The following is a 19,716-nucleotide window of genomic DNA, read 5'->3' on the forward strand; positions in this document are numbered from 1 at the left end:
AGGTCCTGGAGTTTGAATTCAGGTTCATGGCCCTCAGACTATATATTTCTGTAGAGCATATTTCACTCTTCAGATACTTTTAACAGGAGCGTGATGCTCAAACGAAGCTTTCTTACTGGACTGGAGATGTAGCCTGGTGCTCGTACTGCCTAGTGTGGGCCATGCTCTGCAGTCAGTCTTAGGCATGGAGGGGGTGGGGGAAGGTCATACTATTTGGAAAGCTGTACAGGGCATGGTGGGCATGAGTTGACTCTCTTTCAGAGTTTCTGAATCAAGGGGGCTGGAGAGATGGCTCAGCAGTTAAGAGTACTTGTCGCTCATTCTTGCAGAGGACTTGGGTTTGGTTCCCAGAACGTGCTGTGCATGAATCTAGGAGATCCAATAGTACATATCCGGAGCCCATGCGTGCATGTAGGCATAAAGATCATATGCATAAAATAAAAGTAAACCTTGAGAAAATCTGTGGGATTTCTGACTGGAATGTCTGTAAGTGGCTCTTACAGTTTGGCATTATCAGCGAGCATTGGGAAAGTATTAGAAGCTTTTTAGTGACAGTTCTGGCCTTCAGAGCAAACAAGTCAGAATTGCAGTGCTTTTTCTGACCTTGTCCTGAAACCATGTGACCTCATTCTAGCCGCAGGCTTTACTGGAGAGTTGAAAATTATGAAAACCCATGGAGAGGATGTATAGACCCTTTATCTTTGTTTCTTTTTGAGACAGGGGCTCATCGTGTCTCTCAGACTGGCCTGTCATTTATGGTGATCCTTCTACTTCTTGCCTCCTGAGTGCTGGAACGGCAGGTGTGCACCAGCATGCCTGGCTGACTCCTTATCTTGATAGGAGGGGCAAGATCACAAAGAAGAGGGTTGGGAATCTTTGGAAAAGGCCAGGCATGTTGGCACATGTCTTTAGTCATAGGTTGAGAGGCAGAGGCAGGAGGATCTCTGTAAGTTTAAGGCCAGTTCTTGTAGCTAGACTACATAGTGAGATCCTGTCTCAAAAAAAACCCCAAAAACCCATATATATATAATACATATATACTATACATATATGCATAGTGTGTATATATATATATATATATACACACACACATGTACATGCATGTATATATCATACATTTGAAATATGCATATATAAATGTATGAAATGTTGAAGTCATAGACCACCCCAGGGTGTTGCTAAGTTAAACAATTTTCCCTCTCATTGTTGTCTATGAGGCCTTACTGGTCAGAGGATCTTGCTCCTGCTTAGCTCTTAGTACATGGATTTTTCTTGAGCAGACAGAAATTATAAATTCTCACAACTTAACCGAACCTTTGTTGTAAAAACTCTATATAGGAAGAATATTAATATGACATAGGCATATGACATTAATTGTCTGAAATTCTAGGAAAGTCGGGTGACGTGGTTGCCTTTTATTTAGCAGAGTGCTATTTACTTCATGGAGGTGACTGTGAACTCGTGGCATGTCAGGGCCAGTGAGCATAGTGTTTTGTTTTTGCAGACATGCAATATGATGAAGACGACGATGAGATCACTCCGGATCTGTGGCAGGAAGCATGCTGGATCGTGATCAGGTAACTCGACCGAATGGCACAGGCTTTAGTCGATACTAGAAGGTCTGGTCCTGTTGTTCTTTTCCTTCTGGATAGACCTTGGTCTTCTCTGTGCTTGCTAATGGATGTAGCATCTATTAGTTACTTACAGGGCTGGCTTTGTTTTATGCAGACAGTACTGTATGCAGCGCTGGATGCTGTGGAACTTGCTGCAGTCTGGGCTGGTTTGAACCTCTTGCTTCAGCCTTCTGAGTGCTAGGATTAGAGGGGCACCTCACCATGACTGGCTGTATTTATTTAAAGTATTTCCACCTTAGAGAAAAGCTAAAAAATTCATTTATGCACTTCATTGAAGCCTTAAATATTGACCTCATACGATTTGCTTGTGTGCTTCTTGTTGTTTGAGACGGGTTTTCTGTGTAGCGCTGGCTGCTCTGGAACTGCTTTTGTAAACCCTGCCCTCGAACTCACAGAGGTCTGCCTGCCTTTGCTTCCTGACTGCTGGGATTATAGGCGTGTGACACCACCTGGCCGACTGCTGGGATTATAGGCGTGTGACACCACCTGGCCTACTTTTTCTTTTCTTTTTTTTTCTTCCTCTCTTTGTGCATTTCTCATTAGAAACATTAGAGAGTAAGTAGCAGGAGTTTTTAATAACATAATCACAATATAGGAATTAATATGGATACAACAATCTTACTTAACTTATAGTATCTACCTACGTTTTGCTAGTTACCTTACTTAGTTTTATAGCAAACAAAAAATTTTTTTCTCATTCTGGACCTAGGGCTATCTACTGGAATTTTTTTTTTTTTTTTTTTTCTTTCTCTCAAGGCAGGGTTTCTCTGTATAGCCCTGGCTGTCCTGGAACTCACTTTGTAGACCAGGCTGGCCTGGAACTCAGCAATCTGCCTGCCTCTGCCTCCCCAGTGCTGGGATTAAAGGCGTGTGCCACCACTCCCGGCTATCTACTGGAATTTATTTTTGTCAATTAGTGTTTTTGAGACCAGGACTCAGCATAGCCTGAGCTGGAACCTGCTAGTCCTCCTGTCTCAGGTCTTTGAGGGTTGTAGGTTTTGTTGTTCTTTTTTAGTTTTTTTTTTTTTTTAATTTTACTTTTTTTGTGTTTCTATGCCTATGTGAGTTTATGCATGCCTAGTGTACAGGTACCCATGGAGGCCAGAAGAGGGCGTCAGATTCCCTGGAACAGGAGTTGCAGATAATTGTGAGCCACCGCGTGGGTGCTAGGAATTGAACTTGGCTCCTTTGGAAGGATCAGCCGCTTGCTCTTTACCAGACTATGTAAAGCTATGTGTCTAGCAACAGGAATATAGACTCTTAACTGCAGAACCATTTCTTCAGCTTCATACATTTTCTTTTATGACTTATTTTTCTGCTTCCTTCAATCTGAAACAGTTTCTCAGCCTGTCTTCTTTTTTTAAGATAAGAAATCTGGTCGGTTATTTTGTACAGTACTTGTGGGTTGTGGTTTGTCTGGCTTTCCTTGTATTGTGTTTGGATGAGTCCTTTGTATTAAGAGGTGCACTTATTACTATTGGTATTATTGGTGATGCTAATCTAATTCTGTTTGTTGTTAAATTATTGTAAATGAGTAAAGTCATATCAAAGTTGTGTTTCAGTCCAGACTCCGACCCTTTTCCAAGTGTAATTGAGCTGAAGTAAAACACAGGATGAGCACTCAGAAATAAGTGACAAAGTTCTACCCTGTTATGTCAGGAACACCACACCAACAGTCACATTGTATATAATAACATGGCAGTGGGAAATGCTTCGAGTTTGGATGAAGTTTGTTTATAGATCAGAGCTGCCTTATAGTTGTTATGTTGTGCTTTAATTGCCCACCGTTTTCTCCTTTCTCCCTCCCAAACATGTCTGCAAAGAAAACACTCCTGGCCTTATGTAACTGGCCTTATGTAATGATTGATGTGTATTGGTTGGCATCTCATCAATCTTTGTTGAATTGGATTAAGTCAGCAGTTCTCAACCTCACTAATGCTCTGACCCTTAAAACAGTTCCTCGGGCTGAAGAGATGACTCAGTGATTAAGAGCACTGACTAGGGCTGGAGAGATGGCTCAGCGGTTAGGAGCGCCGCCTGCTCTTCCAAAAGTCCTGAGATCAAATCCCAGCAACCACATGGTGGCTCACAACCATCTATAACAAGATCTGATTCCCGCTTCTGGAGTGTCTGAAGACAGCTACAGTGCACTTACAGATAGTTAAAAAAAAAAAAAAAAAAAAAAGAGCACTGACTACTCTCAGTGTCGTGAGTTCAATTCCCAGCAACCATGTGGTGGCTCACAACCATCTGCAGTGGGGTCTGATGTCCTCTTCTGGTGTGTTTGAAGAGAGCAACGGTGAATACATAAAAAACAAACAAACAAAGCAAAAATAAAACCCAAAATAGTTCCTCATGTTATGGCAACCCCCAACCATAAAAGTATTTTTGTTGCTGTTCAGAAGTGTAAATTTACTACTTTATGAGTTGTAATGTACTTATTTTTGGAGATAGAGATTTGCCAAAAGGGTGACAACCCACAGGTTGAGAACTGCTGGATTAAATGAAAATGAAATATGCAGGAAAACAAATTGAGTTGCAACTGATTATGACCTTAATATTTTCCTAGTTCTTACTTTGATGAGAAAGGCTTGGTCAGACAACAGCTGGATTCCTTTGATGAGTTTATTCAGATGTCTGTTCAAAGAATTGTGGAAGATGCACCACCGATTGACCTACAGGCCGAAGCTCAGCACGCCAGTGGAGAAGTTGAAGAGCCGGTAAGACAGTTATTTCCCTGCTGCGCCGGTGGCGGGGAGCACCCGAGTCTCAGGCCCCCTCACTCAGTAGCTTCTGCAGGGCACCACAGCACCTCCACGGATTGATCTTTGTTAATGAAGATGTGCATTTTTTTCAAATGATGTAAAGCCTTAATCTTTACTCAGATACTATGTACATTTTGGTTTTAGTGTAGACTGTAAGACCTTATGTATACTAGGTAACACTCTACCCCTAAGCTTTGTCTCATTTCTTTTTAGTTTTTATTTTGAGGCAAGGCCTTGGTAAGTTGCCCAGACCAGACTTGAATTGTATATCCTGCCTCAGTCTTCCTAGTAGCTGGGATTTACAGATATGCACCCAGTGCCCTCAGTGAGTACTTAGTGGTTGGGAAGAGAGAACTCTGTAAAGTACCTGAGACATGGACTGGAAACAGTTATATAGTTTTGGATGATCCCACAGTCTAAGAATCATGAGAGAAAGGCTGTTTGAAGGACAGTTTCCTTCTCTCTCTTCCCTCCCTCCCTCCCTCCCTCCCTCCCTCCCTCCCTCCCTCCCTCCCTCCCTCCCTCCCTCCCTTCCTTCCTTTCTTCTGACAGAGTGTCTCTGTTACTAAGGTTGGCCTTGAAGTCATGATCCTTTTGACTGGCCTTCTTGTGGATTGCCCAGACTCTTGATTTTTCTTTATTGCATTGTATGGAATACATCATTAAAATCTGAGGTCAAAAAGGGAAATTAGGCATAATAGCTCGTTTAGCTTTTTTGCTGATTTTTAATTCAAACACATGTGGTTTTTAAATTATAGCAAGGAGAGTAATAGACCAGATCTATTACTGTATAATTTTACAGTTTTTTAAATAAGTGATTCACAGAAGTCCAAAATAGTTACTGAGTGTTCCGTTTGCAGAGAAATAGAGAGAGGCAGCTACAGTAGCATCTTGGTCTCTGAGAAACAAGGAAACTGCAAAACAACATGAGGTAGGGTCAGCCAGAGAAGAGCTAGAGGAAGAAAGGTTATTATCTCTAGCCGGTCAAGTCCTTTTTTTTCTAAATTGTATCCTGAGATCTGGTCTATTACTCTCATTCTAATTGAAGCTGCTGCACAGAATTTTGCTTAAAAGCAAAAGTAAATTGGCTTTTCAGGGATTGTACTTGAAAAAGGACCATAATGTGTTTTTTTAAGTCTCCCAAGTTATTTTCTCGTCATGATCTTTGCATAAGTGAAGAGTTAAAAGTCAATTCAGAGGGCCAGTGTGGTGAACACTGCAGGAAGAAGCTGTTTCTAAAGCTCAGCTGATGTAGGAAGATGGGGAACTTGAGCTGGCAGTCAAGGTAGGGATGGCTTTCCTCAGAAGAGGTGGCTTAGGTCTTTGAAAAAGAAAGTAGTTGATGTACTTAGCTTGAGAAGTGGGTGGGGCCCACAGTAAGCAGCATATGAAATTGGATGTATCTGGTTGTGAGAGCATTGGGTGAAGGTAAGATGGAGCCAGCTTATCAAAGGCTCTGGAGAATTTGTTGAAGGATTGCCAAAGGATATGTCTAACATACGCATTTAGAAAGGTAAATGGTTCTACTTGAAGTAGAAAGGGTCTAGAGATGATTGAGAGTCTTGGAGCAGCTTAGGCGTAAGATAATGTCTAAGGTGATGGTGGGAAAGAGGGTGACTTGTCCCTTGGTTCGCTGACAGCTCTACTGTTCCCTCTACTCTGGCTTGGGAGTAGTTTTCCTTCATAAATGATCTGCTTAGTTATCTCTAAGATTTGATAATAGAGAGAAATCCTGTGTCTATTTCTGTCAGAATAGTTCTTCTCATGGATTGCTTTATCAGGCAGCAGATACATGTTTAAAAACTTGTTTGTTTTTTGTGATAATGGGAATCATGGATGGGACTTCACGTAGGCCAGGCAAGTGTTCTACCGTGAGCTAAATCTTCAGGCCTCACAGAAGAGTTTCATTGATGGTCAGTCAGACTGGAAGCCTTTTTTTATAGAAAGATTTGGGTTTTAAAAGTAGATATAGCAGGGCAGTGGTGGCGTATGTCTTTAATCCCAGCACTTGGGAGGCAGAGGCAGGTGGATTTCTCAGTTTGAAGCCAGTCTGATCTACAGAGTGAGTTCCAGGATAGCAAGGGCTACACAGAGAAACCCTGTCTTGAAAACAAACAAACAATTAAACATGTAGATATAATTGAAGAGTTAGGCTTAACTTTATCTCCTCCCTGTTCTCCGCCCCCTTTGGACACTTTGTACTTTCCATCCTCACCAGTGAGAGCGCACATGTAAGTGTATAGATCATTAATAAGGATCATCTTGATTTCTGCTGTCTCTCTGCGCTTGCACATGGCCATCATGGTGCACATAAATGTCCTGGCTGATGTTTTCAAGAGCAAGTGCCAGAGTCACACATGACCCAGTTTTGTTTTGTTCCCTCCCCCTCCCCTCCCTTCCCCTCCCCCCTCCCCCCTCCCCTCCCCTCTCTTCTCTTCTCTTTTCTTTTCTTTTCTTTTCTTTTCTTTTCTTTTTGGCACGGTTTCTCTGTATAGCCCTGGCTATCCTGGAACTCACTCTGTAGACCAGGCTGGCCTGGAACTCAGAGATCCACCTGCCTCTGCTTTCTACGTGCTGGGATTAAAGGTGCGTGGTACCAATGCCAGGCCATAGTCCAGTTTCTGTCTGTCATGATGAAATGTAGTTACATTGGAGAATTTGAAATCACTGATGATTTTAGAACTGGAAAAATTATTGTGCACCATACAGGCAGGAAAGATAAATGTGTAGTGGTTAGCCCCAGATTTGAGCAGCACTAAGTTTTATTAAAATAGCAGGATAGTTTGCTCCCATCCCGTCAGTTTGGTGTCAGTGTATTGACAACCTCAGCTGGCATCGTGGTCCCTGCAGAAGCAGGATGAATACACGGGAGAAAGTTCTTGGGTTCCTTTCTCAGGATGTAAAACATAAGTAAAATGCCTGGCGGGGACGGCCGGCGGGAGCTGAGGGGCAGTGGGGTTGGGGAACACAGTTTTGATTTTTTGAAATAAATTTAGAGCAGATGACATATGTGGTAAATAATGACTGTTTGGGCCAGACAAGGTGCTGTATGCCTGGGAGGGATCTCAGCATGTGAGAGACGCAGGCATGAGGCTCCAGTAGAAGGCCTGCCTTGGATGTGTAGTAAAGCTGCACAGTGAGGCCATCTTGAGCTGAGGGAGTCTGTCTCAGCTCCCCCATTCCCAGTGAAAAAGGCCTCCTCAGATATAAGAGATGAAAGTTCTGAGTTTGGTTCCTAGGGCTCCTGTGAGGGTCTCACACCTTCTTCTGGCTTCCTTAGGGACCTACACATGTGGCATTTACTTTCAAAGATAATATATCCATTACCTAGAAATAGAGATAATCAAAATCATTTATTCATTTATTTTTGAGACATTTTCTTTATATAGCTCTGGGTGTCCTGGAATTTCTTTTGTAGACTAGGCTGGCTTCAAACTCACAAAAATCTACCTGACCCTGCCATCTGAATGCTGGGATTAAAGGTGTGCATGACCATGCCTGGTTTAAAAAAATATATTATCAATATATATTATTTAAACTTATATAATAATTATATTGGTATAACAAGTATATTGTATAAAATACTAATATAAATAATAATACAATAGTAGTTATGTATAATATAATGTAGGACAAACCACATCACTGTAATGTGGATTTTAACTTTAGAGCATCCTCATGTCAGTAAAATTGGTTAGGTTTTGTTAGGTTGTAGAGTTGCTTCTACTTAAAATGCTAATGTCAATTAAGATGGAGTAATTACTACTTCAATGTGTATTTTGGGGCAAGGTTTTGCTATATTGCCTAGTCTGGCTTTAAACTCATGATTCTCCCACCTTGGCCTTCTGAGTGCTGAGGTTACAAATGTACAGTAAAAACCTGGCTTTCCAAACTTATTATGCTTTTGTTTAATTTCAGCCAAGATATTTACTGAAGTTTGAACAAATTTACCTCTCCAAACCTACTCATTGGGAAAGAGATGGTGCCCCTTCGCCAATGATGCCAAATGAAGCCAGGTTAAGAAATCTCACGTAAGAGAGACCTTTTTTTTTTCCTTTGTTAGCATCTGATACTGAATTAAAACAAACAAACAAACAAACAAACAACTTAAGTAGTTATTTTAGCAAATAACTTCTGGCCAGTTCTGACCCACTTCTATTTGCAGGTATTCTGCTCCGCTTTACGTTGACATAACAAAGACAGTCATTAAAGAAGGTGAAGAACAGCTGCAGACTCAGCACCAGAAAACGTTCATAGGGAAAATTCCAATTATGCTGCGCTCCACCTACTGCCTGTTAAATGGCTTAACAGATCGTGACCTGTGTGAGCTGAATGAGTGTCCTTTGGATCCCGGTGGCTATTTTATTATCAATGGATCAGAAAAGGTATAGTGGTATTTAAAGCACACTAAAAAGATAGTTAACATTGAAATTACTAAAGTAAAATTAAAAGGTGTGCATTCTCAGGTCTGGAGATGGTTCAGGACATAAGACCACATGCTACTCCTGCTGAGGGTTCGAATTTGGCTCCCAGTATCACCACAGGGAGTGGCATTGTCACTTGTAGCTCCACTTCCAGGGTGCTTGATGCCCTCTTCTGGCCTCCATGGCTACCATACACACACACACACTCTAAAATGAATTTTTATAAAATGGAAAGTATGCATTCCTACAGATAATCTGAAAGTGACAGTTGAGTTATTTAAGGTGTGATACATAAACTTTTGTAAATGAAAACTTTATGAAATTGTGTATAATGTTCATTAGAAATTTGCCAGCGGTTATAGCTTGTATATTTCTGTGAAGTATAAGCCTATATGACCAGACTAAATAACCATGGAGGTTTTACTTCTTGCCATTTCAATGACCTTTTTTGTTTCTTGGCTGTAATTTTCTTACTGTTTCTATAGGTTCTGATAGCTCAAGAGAAAATGGCAACAAACACAGTCTATGTGTTTGCCAAAAAGGATTCCAAGTATGCCTATACAGGAGAATGTCGCTCATGCCTGGAGAATTCTTCCCGACCCACCAGTACTATATGGGTTAGCATGCTGGCCAGAGGAGGACAGGTATGCTAATGCTGGGTATGTGATGTCTGGGCTTTTCCTTTGTGCTTTGCTTTACCTACTTAAACATTTTTGTACTGAGGATTGAATCTAGAGCTTAGACAGTGCTCTGTCGCTGAGTGACAGCCTCAGCTCTGTCTCATTTCTTGTTTTGTAATTTTTATTAAGGCATGGTCTTGTCTCATCTCGTCTTGTCTTGTCTCGTCTTTTCTTTTTTTTCCTGGCTTTTTCCAAGTCATGGTTTCTCTGTGTAGCCCTGGATGTCCTGTAACTCACTCTGTAGACCAGGCTGGACCCACACTCAGGGATTTGCCTTCCTTTGCCTAAGTGCTGGGATTAAAGGTGTGTGCCACTATTGCCTGGCCTTGTTTTACAATTTACTAGACTATTTAAGATTTTTTCTTTTTTTGAGACAGGGTCTCACTATGTAGCTCAGTTGTTCTGGAACTCACTCTATAGACCAGGCTACCCTTGAACTCATAGAAGCCTGCCTCTGGCTCCTGAGTGCTAGGATTAAAAGGCTTGTGCTACAATGCCCAAGTTACATTTATCTTAATTATATGTATGTGTGTGTGTCTATATGTGGGTATGTGCATCTGAGTGTAGTTGCTCAAAGAGGCTAGAGGCATAGGATCTTCTTGTAGCTGTAGTTCACAGACAGTTATGAGCTGGCCAGTGTGGGTACTGGGATATATTCTTAAACTCTGATCATGTCTCCAGCCCATCAGACTATTTTTGGGGGGGTGGGATGGAGAGGGTGCATTTTCAACACAGGGTTTCTCTGGGTAGCCCTGGCTGTCCTGGAACTTGCTCTGTACTGATCTGATTGGCTTCAAACTTGAGATTTGTCTGCCTCTGCCTCCTGAATTCTGGGATGAAAGGCATGCACCAGTACTGCCTGGCCTGTCTGCTTCCTCATCATGAAGATTACAGTGGAAGCTACAACAGTAGCTTATTTACTGACTTGTGGGTGCTGGGAACTGAACCTGGGTCCTCTAGAACAGGCTGTGCTCTTACCAGATGAATCATCTCTCCAGCCACTAAAATCAGTTCTAAAATATTATTCTGTGTGTGTGCATGATGATACGGCAGGGGACGAGTTCACAACACAGCACGTATGTGGAGGCCAGAGGACAACTTTGTGGAGCTGGTTTTCTTTGATCTCTCTCTGCATTCTGATTACTGAACTCTGGTCTCCACCAGGCTAGTGTGGCACCACCTGACCCATCTGATGATGACACAAATTGATGACTGAATGGAATGTTAGGTGACCAGGCAGAAACATCCTGGCTTGGCTTTCCTATTTTTGTCTTTCCTTTTCCTTTTATCCTAACCTATTTTGAGAAAGGATCTCTATATAGTCCTGGTAGTCCAGGAACTCACAGAGATCTGTCTCTCTCAGCCTCTGGGGTACTGGGATTAGAGACATTTGTACAATGACCAGCACCCAGCCATCTAATTTTTTTTAAGGTTTATTTTTATTTTATGTATATCACTGTTTTGCCTGTTGTGTGTGTATGTATGCCATGTGCATTCCTAGTATTCACAGAGATCAGAAGAGTGTATTGGATCCCTTTGAACTGAAGATAGTTGTGAACGTGCCGTGTGGGTGCTGAGAACTTAACCTGGGTCTTTTGTAGGAGCAGCACGTGCTCTTAACCACTGATCATTTCTTCCAGCTGCCCCTTGCAGTCTAGTATTTGTTTATTTACATTCCAAACTCTGCCCCCCTCCTGGTCCTCCTCTCACAGAGTCTCTCCCCCCTTGCAATCTACTTTTTATTTCTCTCTTACTGTGTTCAGGGATGGCAAAGTAACAATCTTTTTGTACTTTTTGGGTGCCAAAGTTATTTCCAAACTTGGTATTCAGTAATTCTAGGAAAATCTTAGCAAGCGTAGAGAATGGAAAGTTCTTTTGGTTTTAAGTGGCCAGGTTGTCCATAAAAGTAATAAACCTGCTGGGTGTGTTGATGCACATCCTTAATGTTAGCACTCCATAGACAGAGGCATGCAGGTCAGTGTGGTTCTAGGCCACCTGGGAGACAGTGAGATCCTGGCTCCAATTAAGAAACAAGAATTTTTAGTAAGCGGTTTCAGTGGTTTTTTTTTTTTTAATATTTATTTATTTATTATATGTAAGCACACTGTAGCTGTTTTCAGACACTCCAGAAGAGGACATCAGATATTTTGTTACGGATGGTTGCGAGCCACCATGTGGTTGCTGGGATTTGAACTCAGGACCTTTGGAAGAGCAGTCGGTGCTCTTAACCACTGAGCCATCTCTCCAGCCCCCGGTTTCAGTGGTTTTTAAAGAAACTAGAGGACAATAGATAGGCATTCTTCTTTTGAAGTGTGTACCGTATACTAAGTTGGCCATCTGGTACACTGTGTTTCTCGGAGCTCTTGTGTATTTATGTTCTGATATCACTCTTTTGCTTTTCTAGGGTGCAAAGAAGAGTGCTATTGGCCAGCGCATCGTGGCAACGTTACCATACATCAAGCAAGAAGTTCCTATCATCATTGTGTTCAGAGCACTAGGCTTTGTGTCTGATAGAGATATTTTAGAACACATCATTTATGACTTCGAGGATCCAGAGATGATGGAAATGGTAAGGAGAAAGCAGATGCATGCTCCCTGCTGTTAGACGCTTAAAGACTTAGAGATGCGGACGGATGGTTGCTAACCTTAAAGCAGCAGACATGCTCTTCAGAGCATTTCTTCATTTCCCTGTCACACGCCTTGTGGCATTTACGGTGTAGTGAAAGTGTAGCTCAGTCCCAGTCTCCCTGACAGTTCTCTGTAACAACAGAGACATGAAAAGACTAGTGGGAGCAGCTGGCATTCAGTGTTAGCCGCCTGAAGACGCTGCAGTGTGGAAACCACAGAAGCCTGTGCTCCTGCTCAGTTCAGGAATACGGAAACCATGGAAGCACACTCGCTTGCACAGTTCAGGAACATGGAGAATGAGCACTTGAGAGCTGGCTTTTTTTGTTTTAAATTTTTTATTTGGCCAGGCGTGGTGGTGCACGCCTTTAATCCCAGCACTTGGGAGGCAGAGGCAGGTGGATCTCTGAGTTCGAGGCCAGCCTGGTTTACAAAGTGAGTTCCAGGTCAGCCAAGGTTGCACAGAGAAACCCTGTCTCGAAAAAACCAAAAAAAAAAAAAAAAAAAAAAAAAAAATTATTTGAAGTAATTTCTAATTTTCAGGAAAATCGTAAGAGTAGTACTAGAATTTTCTTGTAGTCTTTACCCAGTCTCAGCAAGGATTATCACATTTTCTTTGTCTTGATCATTCGGGAACAGTTGTAGATGTTATGCTTCTTTAGGGCAGTGTTTATTTCCTAGGAAACAGAGCATTCATCCATAGAATCATTGTATAGCTATTAAAATCAAGAAATTAAAAAAAATCAGGCTATCAAGATGGCTCAGCTGATAGAAGCTCTTACACAAGCCTGACCACCTAGTTGAGGTGGATGGAGACAGCCAACTCCACAGCAGGCTATGCCACACAAGCACATCACAGACACCAATAATAACGACTCTAGGGCCAGCAAAATGGCTTAGTAAGTAAGTTGCCTGCCTCCAAACTTGTCTCAGTGAAGTAAAAAGACCTGACTCACTTTAAGTATATTGGTTTCTGAAGATTATTGTTTTTCCTTTTAGTTCTTATGAAGTACAGACTAATTTTTGCAGGCCTATGTATCCAGCATTCACTCAACAAGAATTCATAATTTTTAATCCTTTGAAAGTACATTTTAGTTGTTATGCCTTTTCAAAACCCAACCAAATTATTAACCTTAACCAAATAGTTTTGTAGTAACAAGTAAGTTTCCCTTAAAAAATATTACTTGACCCCATATACATTTGTGGGGTATTTATTGTTGTTATTTGATTGAGACAGAGTCTCACTTTTTAGCCCTGGTTGACCTAGATCTCCCTGTGTCTACAGGCTGGCTTTCTTTTGACTGTCTCTCGAGTGCTGGGATTGCAGGCATGTGCCACCATGCCTGGCCTTGACTGGCTTATGTGGCCTTGTTCTGACCTTTGATACTATGATTAGAATTTGGACTATGGATGGATGAGTGCTAGAAGAGCATTTTCATGTGTGTGATAGATACATGATTGGGGAGCAATTACAGATGCTAAGCTTCTTACTGATACCCTAATTTCTTATGCCCACTGTTAGGTATAGTTGGAAATTGAGAATTTTAACATTGGAAAAGAACTCAGAAAAAATTTTTTGCTGGGGTTGGGGTGCTGGGTGACCCTTGGTCCACACATGCTAGGTAAGCTCTCAGTGAGTTACAGCCCTAGCAAGAACTATTTTGTCTAAGCCTTCCCTAGGGTAAACTATTGACTTGATTGCCCAGGGGCTGTAGATAGGGGCAAGAGTGGAATATAGGTGTGCTCTGCAGTGCAGTTTTAAAGTCTCCTTTAAGATAGTGGGTGGTTTCATTTATAGGTCAAAATTGCTTACACTGGGTGGATTTGACAGATATCTCTGTCTCTGAGGAGCCTTCCAAATCTGATATTTTCTAAAAATAGGTCACAGTTATTTTGCATGTTAATAAAATGAGTTTAAGTAAAAATATAAACCTGAAAAAAACTTAATATAGATTATTTGCTAGGTTAAACCATCTCTCGATGAAGCGTTTGTCATCCAAGAGCAGAATGTTGCCTTAAACTTCATCGGTTCAAGAGGGGCAAAGCCTGGTGTTACTAAGGAGAAAAGAATTAAATATGCAAAAGAAGTCTTACAGAAAGAAATGCTCCCTCACGTTGGTGTCAGTGATTTCTGTGAGACCAAAAAGGCCTATTTCTTGGGGTAAGTTAGATTTTACTATCTGTAGATCTTTGCTGAGTTACAGTTGTGTAAGTTGTGTTTTGAGATATATCAAGAAAAGCTAAAAATCAGGTGTTGTCATTTTCTTTTCTAGGTATATGGTTCATAGGTTGCTTCTAGCAGCCCTAGGCAGAAGAGAACTAGACGACAGAGATCACTATGGCAACAAGAGATTGGATCTTGCTGGGCCTCTGCTTGCATTCTTATTCAGAGGGTAAGGATTACAGAGTGACACAGAAGAGAATCCATGACTTCCTCTGCGGGTGGGTCTTCCTAGTGACCCGAGTGGCCGCTGTGGCCGCTTATGCACACACAGGCTCTTGTCCTTATGGTTTCACGGCAGGTATTTTATGCTGTGCGATCTCCTCAGCTCCCTACATTAGTTCATCTTAGCCTTCTTTAAGTACTTTATCGCAGTTGTTCTCCCTGCTACATTCGTTTATAGGATATAGATGCTAAAGAGAGTGGTAATATAACATCACTGTGTGGCCTTGTTAGTGGATGGTATCATCTCTGCTGAAGATGCATATTTCTATAGACTTTTCATGTTTATATTATAGTAACACCATCTTATTTGACAGCATGTTTAAGAATTTGCTGAAAGAAGTACGAATCTATGCGCAGAAGTTTATTGATCGCGGGAAGGATTTTAACTTAGAGCTGGCAATCAAGACAAGGATCATATCTGATGGGCTAAAATACTCTTTAGCCACTGGGAACTGGGGTGACCAGAAGAAAGCTCATCAAGCCAGAGCTGGAGTATCCCAGGTGAGGTGCCCACTGTTCCTGGGCTGCATTCATGTGAAAGTTACAGGGCTAGCAGAGTTTTTCATTTCATTGAATATGAGTGGTTTGGTTTGGTTTTGCTTGACCAGATGTAAAAATCATTAGGAGTTTTTGAATAATGAAACAAAGTTTCTCTTAAATTACCCATTAGTAATAAGAGAGTCAAGTTTTTGGTTTATAATTTAGAAACTCAAGATAGCAAACAATCTTCTACTACTACTACTACTACTGCTGCTGCTGCTGTTGCTGCTACTACTACTATGTGATGTGAGAATGTCTGAATCCAGAGACAGTTCATAGGGAAGGGTAAATAACAAGATCTTGATATATAGCCTAAGCTGGCCTTGAACTAGTGTTCCTCTTCCCTCAACCTCCAGAATCTTGTGGTTATAGCTTGTGCCTGTAATTTTTTTGTTTCAAAAGCTCCATTTTAGAAACTAACCCAGAAAATTTCTGGGCACGCCTTTTATTTGTTTGAAAATACATTTCTTAATGTTGGTGTGACGGCTCATGCTTATATTCCTAGCACTCTGGAGACTGGAGGTAATAAGATTGCTTCAAGCTTCAGGCTAGCCTGTGCTACGGGGTGAGACCCCATGTCAGGAGAAAAAAGTAGTTCTTCCAATACTTCTCTGTTGCTTTAAAAATATTTTCATTTCTTTTCTTTTTTCCAAGATAGGGTTTCTCTGTGAAGCCTTGGCTCTTCTGGAACTCACTTTGTAGAACAGGTTGGCCTTGAACTCAGAGGTCTTCCTGCCTCTACCTCCCCAGTGCTGGGATTAAAGGCGCACACCACCATTGCCTGGCTTCTGTTTATTTTCAGGTGTGTGTGTGTGTGTGTGTGTGTGTGTGTGTGTGTGTGTGTGTGTGTCTCGTGTGTACCATGTGCATGCAGCAGTCTACTGAACCCAGGAGAGGGCACTGAGGAGAAGGTGGTTGTGACCTGCCATGTAGGTGCTAGGAATGGAACCTAGGTCCTCTGCAGAGCAGTACATAATCCTAAGTGCTCTCTCAGTCCCAAATTATATATACAGATAGAGTTTTGGAGATACTGGAGTTGAACCTAGAATCTTGTACGTGCTAGGCAAGTGTCCTACCACTGAGTTACACATACTGCTGTCCTGATGTCTATAATCGTTTATGTATAATGAGCATAGTACCCGTCATCAGATACAGTAATAGGGGAAAGCTATTGATTTAGTTTAAAGTTTTGTTTTTGTTTAATTGAGATAAGATTTTTCATATAACTCAATCTGGCTTCAATTTTGCTATGTAGTTAAAGGTGACCTTGAATTTCTGATCCTTTGTCTCTACCTTCCAAGCGCTAGATTATTAGCATGTATCGCCATGTCCCCTTATGAGGTATTGGAGATTGAACCCAGGGTAGATGCATGTTGTCAGGTACTCTACCACCTGAGCTACATCCTGTGGGGAAAACTTTAATTTTATTTTTAAAATATCAAAAAGATTTATTGATTCATTTTATGTGAGTACACTGTTCTCTTCAGACATACCAGAAGAGGGCACCTGATCCCATTACACATTACCATGTGGTTGCTGGGAATTGAACTCAGAATCTTTGGAAGAGCAGTCAATGCTCTTAACTGCTGAGCCGTCTCTCCAGCCCTTAAATTATATTTTAAATAGTGAGGGGCATACACATATCACAGTGCACGTGTAGAGGTCAGATGACAATGTGTGGAGTCTTTTATCTTCAGTCATGTGGAAGGTTACCCACTGGCCCATCTAGAAAAACTTTGTAAATATTTTTTGGGCATTAGCTTTTGTAGCTAGTCAGTTAATTAACTATTTTTTTGAGATAAGGTCACCCTATTAAGCTGGTCTGGTCTTGAACTTAGACAATCCTCCTGTTTCTGCTTCTAAGTGTTGGGGATTACAGGTTTGCACCACCATGCCTAATTTACATATTTTCATAATCTTTTTAAACTAGCTAGTATCAGTATTACCTGAATGATTTAGCATTCGGATTCCAAATTTAAGTTCTTGATTCTTAGAAACAGAATGTTTAAGAAACTGAGAGGTGTTGCTATTTGTAGTTCCTTTTCTTTCAGTAAGGGTTTACTGAGTGTACTTGTGATTCTGGGTTCACAACATGAATTAGATACTATCCCAGCCCTCTAGGGGGTCATCAGTATCTATTGAGGGAATGGATTTGTGCATATGTGGTTCTTTAGACAACCTGAATGGTAAATGCTACACTATGAATTCAGCTCAGTGAGTTGCCATTGGCCCTGAGCTATGTCAGGTACCAGTTCACTGAAGATTGAAAGACAGATAAAACATGATCCCTTATCTCCATCAATTCACTGTTTACCCTTGCTGATAAAGAGTTAAAAGAAGGCTTTATGAGTAGTCTAGTAAGTTGGCTACAGCTCCTCTGGAGTGCTGACAGAAGACCTTCATGGAGCCCAAGGTGGCAAGACTGAGGAGGTGACACCTGAGCTCATCACCGAGGCACAGTTGAGAAGTAGTTGAAGTTGGAGAGGAGCGCGGAAACAGCAGCTCACGGAGAGGCTGCAGAGAAGCGCCTTCGTTCCTGAGGCCCAAAGGGTGGCGTGTGTTGGCGAGCCGAGGCAGCTCAGGATTCTTAATCAAGTGGAAGGGTAGGAAAGCTTGTTGGCGAGGTGAGCTGAGCCTGTACAGTGCATGGAGGGGCTGGGACTGACCTTTTTGTCTTCTGGGTACATCTGCAGCAATTGGCTGTGTGCAGAAACACATCTGAGAAGTTTAAGGTTGCTGGTAGGACGATTGTTACAGTAGCCTAGGTGAGAATTCATTAGGTTATTTCTATGGACTAGAGTAGTTTTGTATAGTACAAGTTTTGAGAAATATTGAGACAATAGCTTTTAAAAAAACTTAAAAAGTTTATTTTTGTGTGTATGTGCATTTGCCTGTGTATGTGTGTTATGTGCATTTGCCTGTGTGTGTGTGTGTTATGTGCATTTGCCTGTGTGTGTGTGTGCCTGTGTATGTGTGTCTGTTTGTGTGCGTGTGTGCATGTGCCTGTGTCTGTCTCTGTGTGTGTGTAGGTACCTGTGAAGGTCAACAGAGGGAGTCAGGTTCTCTGGTGCTAGGGTTATAGGCAGCTTTGAGTCCTGTGACATGGGTTCTGGGAACCAAACTTTTTCTTTTTTAATTAAAAAAAAAACCCACTTTAAAAAAAATTATTTTATTTAGTTTATGTACATGGTGAGTACACTGTAGCTGTCTTCAGACACACCAGAAGAGGACATTGAATCCTGCTACAGATGATTGTGAGCCACCATATGGTTGCTGGGAATTGAACTCAGGACCTCTGGAAGAGCAGTCAGTGTTCTTAACCGCTGAGCCATCCCTCCAGGCCCCTGGAACCAAACTCTTGAAGTTTCCTCACCGCTGAGTCATCTTTCTGGTTCCATATGTAGATTTTGTAAGACTTTGTGATTGAACGGTAGAAAACTCTGTAATATATGGAAAATAGAACAGTTCTTCCTAGAAGTGGGTCAGATAGCTTTTAGTGAGGTGGTAACAATTCATTAGGCAGAGCAGGGTGAAGAACCCGCTCTGTGGTGGTTTTGTGGTATGAGGTGTGGGAGAGGCCGTATGGCATTGCCATAGGAGGGCAGTAGTGTGCAGGAGACTGTAGGGAAACTCCACTGAGAAGATGTTTTACAGCACTCTGTCGGTGGTGGTGGTGCTTACTGTTTTGTAAATGTACGGGTGATGTAGATGAGTCTGTTTCAGTAGTTGTGGAAACTGAAGAAGAAAGAGATGCTAGTAACACAGTGCAAGGAAGGGCTGTGTAAGTATTACTGTACTTAGTGGCCCAGAAGCATTTATAGTTAGCATTTGCATCTGTTATATTCAGAGGCCTCAGCCTGGAGAAAGTGCTGGGATTAGTACTGACTTAGTGGCCTTTTCTGAGATTAAAGGGTATGACTTGCTAGCAGTGCATTAATACTTACTAGTAGCTAACATGTACCAACTACTGTCATAGGCTAAGAGATAGCTAAGTGTAAAACCATTGACAAAAGAAAATTGGGATCATTTTGATAGCTCACTGGGTAAAGGTGCTTGCTGTCTAGTCTAAGTCCGCATTTGATCCCTGGAACCCATTGGGCAGAAGGAAGGAGAGAATGGATTTCCACAAGTGGTCCTCTCACTGCCACACTTGCCCCCTCCTGTCCATTAGATGTGACTTAAAGACAAGCCTTTTCTGTGTTATGTGCTTTCTTAGAAATGTGTGTCATGTGTACTCTCACTGCTGGATGTAAGTAGTTAGGTTATGGGTGTAAACAGATGTCCAAGAAGAGCTTAAAGGCAAAGGATAACTCTCTCACTGTGATACTGCGCTTTGTGGGGCTCACTTGAGGATGTGTTCTTCCTTTCCTAGGTATTGAACCGCCTGACGTTTGCATCTACTCTTTCTCACCTGCGTCGTCTAAACTCTCCTATTGGCAGAGATGGCAAGCTAGCGAAGCCCAGACAGTTGCATAATACCTTGTGGGGAATGGTGTGTCCTGCTGAAACTCCAGAGGTAATACATTCTGGTTAGTGCTCAGGGTAAAGAGTGCTAATGAAGACAACAGTTGATGAAGGTGGGAGAGACATTTTCTTCAGTGG

General features: G+C 41.8%; 1 protein-coding gene across 1 annotated transcript in view; it reads left to right on the forward strand.

Annotated features, from left to right (window-relative positions):
• Polr2b (polymerase (RNA) II (DNA directed) polypeptide B) overlaps positions 1–19,716 on the forward strand; it is a 38,845-nt gene that overhangs the window by 1,163 nt on the left and 17,966 nt on the right. The window contains exons 2-11 of the mRNA NM_153798.2: positions 1,505–1,577; positions 4,204–4,354; positions 8,318–8,430; positions 8,565–8,784; positions 9,309–9,467; positions 11,908–12,072; positions 14,093–14,289; positions 14,402–14,521; positions 14,889–15,075; positions 19,487–19,630. Of these exons, the coding sequence (NP_722493.2) occupies positions 1,505–1,577; positions 4,204–4,354; positions 8,318–8,430; positions 8,565–8,784; positions 9,309–9,467; positions 11,908–12,072; positions 14,093–14,289; positions 14,402–14,521; positions 14,889–15,075; positions 19,487–19,630 (1,529 nt within the window). The remainder of the gene's footprint in view (positions 1–1,504; positions 1,578–4,203; positions 4,355–8,317; positions 8,431–8,564; positions 8,785–9,308; positions 9,468–11,907; positions 12,073–14,092; positions 14,290–14,401; positions 14,522–14,888; positions 15,076–19,486; positions 19,631–19,716) is intronic.

The sequence above is a fragment of the Mus musculus genome, chromosome 5 (genome assembly GCF_000001635.26).
Source record: "Mus musculus strain C57BL/6J chromosome 5, GRCm38.p6 C57BL/6J".
NCBI lineage: Eukaryota > Metazoa > Chordata > Mammalia > Rodentia > Muridae > Mus > Mus musculus.